This window comes from Elaeis guineensis, chromosome 2 (genome assembly GCF_000442705.2).
Source record: "Elaeis guineensis isolate ETL-2024a chromosome 2, EG11, whole genome shotgun sequence".
Taxonomy (NCBI): Eukaryota; Viridiplantae; Streptophyta; class Magnoliopsida; order Arecales; family Arecaceae; genus Elaeis; species Elaeis guineensis.
In genome coordinates this window covers 89480870-89483804 of record NC_025994.2, presented here as the reverse complement: position 1 = coordinate 89483804, position 2935 = coordinate 89480870, and the positions used below count along the sequence as shown (strand labels likewise).

General features: G+C 42.0%; 1 protein-coding gene across 1 annotated transcript in view; it reads right to left on the bottom strand.

Moving 5' to 3' along the window:
• Positions 1-218: 218 nt before the first annotated feature.
• Positions 219-2935, bottom strand: part of LOC140855300 (serine/threonine-protein phosphatase 7 long form homolog) — a 4027-nt gene continuing 1310 nt past the window's right edge. The window contains exons 2-7 of the mRNA XM_073251175.1: positions 2135-2582; positions 1931-2049; positions 1765-1858; positions 1239-1670; positions 983-1134; positions 219-375 (exon numbers count right to left, since the gene is read on the bottom strand). Of these exons, the coding sequence (XP_073107276.1) occupies positions 219-375; positions 983-1134; positions 1239-1670; positions 1765-1858; positions 1931-2049; positions 2135-2582 (1402 nt within the window). The remainder of the gene's footprint in view (positions 376-982; positions 1135-1238; positions 1671-1764; positions 1859-1930; positions 2050-2134; positions 2583-2935) is intronic.

Sequence of the window (2935 nt, the reverse complement as noted above, 5' to 3'; positions counted from 1 at the left end):
AGGAAACTGCATACTGAGACTGTCCAATGACTCGCACCGTAATGCTAAAAAATCAAGTCATATAGTCATCAGTATATGAACGGCCTCTCAAAATAGGATCACCATGAACAATGTGATCTCGACGTGCATCCCAAATATCGATGTACTGTGCATGTCTGATACGCCAGTCGATACGAACTCTCCCTCGTCGACCAATACGATGAAGTCCCTGACTGGTATCAAACTGCTCTGGACCCACAACCAATCGAGACGGGGCCCACCGCCGGGAGAGACGGGGGCTGAGGACCGCCGTCGGGACGCAGGGGCCCGCCGTGGCCATCGGGATGCAGGGCTCGGCCCCGAGAAGTACGACCCGCCGGCATAACATTTTCTCTCCTAATGTTCTGAAACACGTTCGAGTATGTGTATCCATATGCACAAATCATAATATCCAATAATTTAAAATTAAATAATATAAAATGAAATCAATATTTAATATTATTCAATAGAATCAAAATGTTAAATATATCAAAAAAAAGTACAATAAAAATGTAAAAATACTAAATACAAATACAACAAAGACTAAGTCCCACAAGGACGTCGCGGCGCCCGTGGTCGCTTGGACCTTCTCAGGAAGGTCCTCGCCGGCTGCTCCTGCTGTGATGGCTCCTCTCCTATATCAGTGGAGGAGATCTGCTGATCATGCTGCTCAGGAATAACTGATGCTGTCGGATCATCTACGGACTGAGAGACCCGTTCAACTCTCTCATCTGGATACACGGATGGACCTGAAAAAAAAGTATCATACTCATGTGGCCAACTGGTACCCGGTGATGGCATCTGGGGGATGTAGGACGAAGAAGACGCTGCCATCTGTGGATGAAAAGGCGGTGGCATCTGTGCAGCATCGAATGATGACATATGCGGAATATGCGGTGATGGCATATGTGAAGCATATGGTGACGGCGTATAACTCATATCTGGCGCCCGAACTGCTCCATACCAAGGCGCACAGGTATGTGGATCAACACCAATCGCCTCCAATGCTCCGAAATCTGTTCTCTCCATCTCCCGCAGTATCTGAATCCGCTCGTCCTCATCAGTCGTAGATAAAGCACGACGAGTGTCCAACACAAGATCCGACACAGAATCAGTCTATAAAATAAAAATAGAACTGTTAGTATAAAACAATCAGTATAGTGTACAATATAAAACAAAAATATAACACAAATAACATGAAGTAATTTTCGTAATCTTACCAAAAGACGTACAGTAGAACTCTCGCCCTCGTATCCAGAAACTGCATACTGAGACTGTCCAATGACTCGCACCGTAATGCTAAAAAACCAAGCCATGTAGTCATCAGTATATGAACGGCCTCTCAAAATAGGATCACCATGAACAATGTGATCTCGACGTGCATCCCAAATATCGATGTACTGTGCATGTCTGATACGCCAGTCGATACGAGCTCTCCCTCGTCGATCAATACGATGAAGTCCCTGGCTGGTATCAAACTGCTCTGGAATGCCCTGAGTCTGACCAAACTGCCGCAGGACACGATCGGGAAGATGCCACTCTACCACATCAAAACAAATAAGTGGCACCCTAGCAGTCCATATGTCGTGTCCAACTGTACACATCTGCGGCAGTATAGCCAATATCCCATCTGTATATGGCTTCCACAAAAACTGATATAATATAGTTAAAATAAAAAAATTAATATAAAATTATAATAGATTATGAATACTGTAAATTGATATTTGTAAAAAATTTAAAATTTACCCGTCTAGATGTATCAACTAATGTATCCAACTGACATCTATAAACCCGTGCCACTCTTGTCGATACGTGATGAACGTTGAATGCAACGTTCCATCTGTTTCACAATGTACTAATATTAAATAAATTTAAAATAATAAAATTTAAATAAAAAAAAATATTTCGATACCTGTATCCTAATGGTCCGTCTAGTCTGAATGGAACATCAGGATCCTGCTGCTCTGATGGCATCTCGAGCAACTGTCGTCGTAATGGACTGATAGTCGGCATACGCTCCCATACCCAAATCTGCAAAATTTAAAAATTAAATAAATAATATATCGAATGTAAAATATAATTAAATATTAAAAATTAAAAATTTTAATTCACGTACCTGTAATAATACAAGATAACCGCCAATCTCGCTCTGATCAGCATAGGAACCTCGACACATAGCTCGGTATAGACAAGCTAGTACTGCACTGCCCCAACTGAGTCGACGAGCGAAATCTAAATCCTCTAATAATGGCAAAAACATCAACTTCATCTTATTCGATGAAGTATCAGGTAACAAGACACCACCTAACAATCGCAGCACCTGACCCCTAACATACTGCTGCACCATCTCCTCTGGTGCATCATCCGCAATATGAAAATGACGATAACGATCATCCAAACACTCAATCCTGAGTCGTGAATGATCAAAAAAATGTGCGTCGGGCTCAAACCCTAACAACCGCAAGCACAAAGCCTGCCACTCCGGAATGGTAAGTGTGGGATCAACTCCGGTAACTGGATCTCCATCAACTGGTAATCCAGTAAGGATGCTGACATCCTGTAAACTGATGGTCGCCTCACCAAATGGAAGATGAAATGTGTGTGTCTCTGGACGCCATCTCTCAAGCATAGCAGTAATAAGACCAACGTCCATCTGTATACGACCGATCCGATATACTCCATAAAATCCCAGATATCGTAAATAATCTAACACTCTATCTGGGATGTCCTCTGTCCTCCAGAAATCTGCATCGGATCGTCGTAGACGAAGATGTCTGGACTCCTGCAAAAAAAATATACTAATTAGATAACGTACATGATTTTTAAAATAAAATTTAAAAAGTAAATAAGATTGTAATGCTTACGCCGCCATCTAAAATAGTCTGTGATCGATGGTGCTCCTGCAATGTAAGAATGC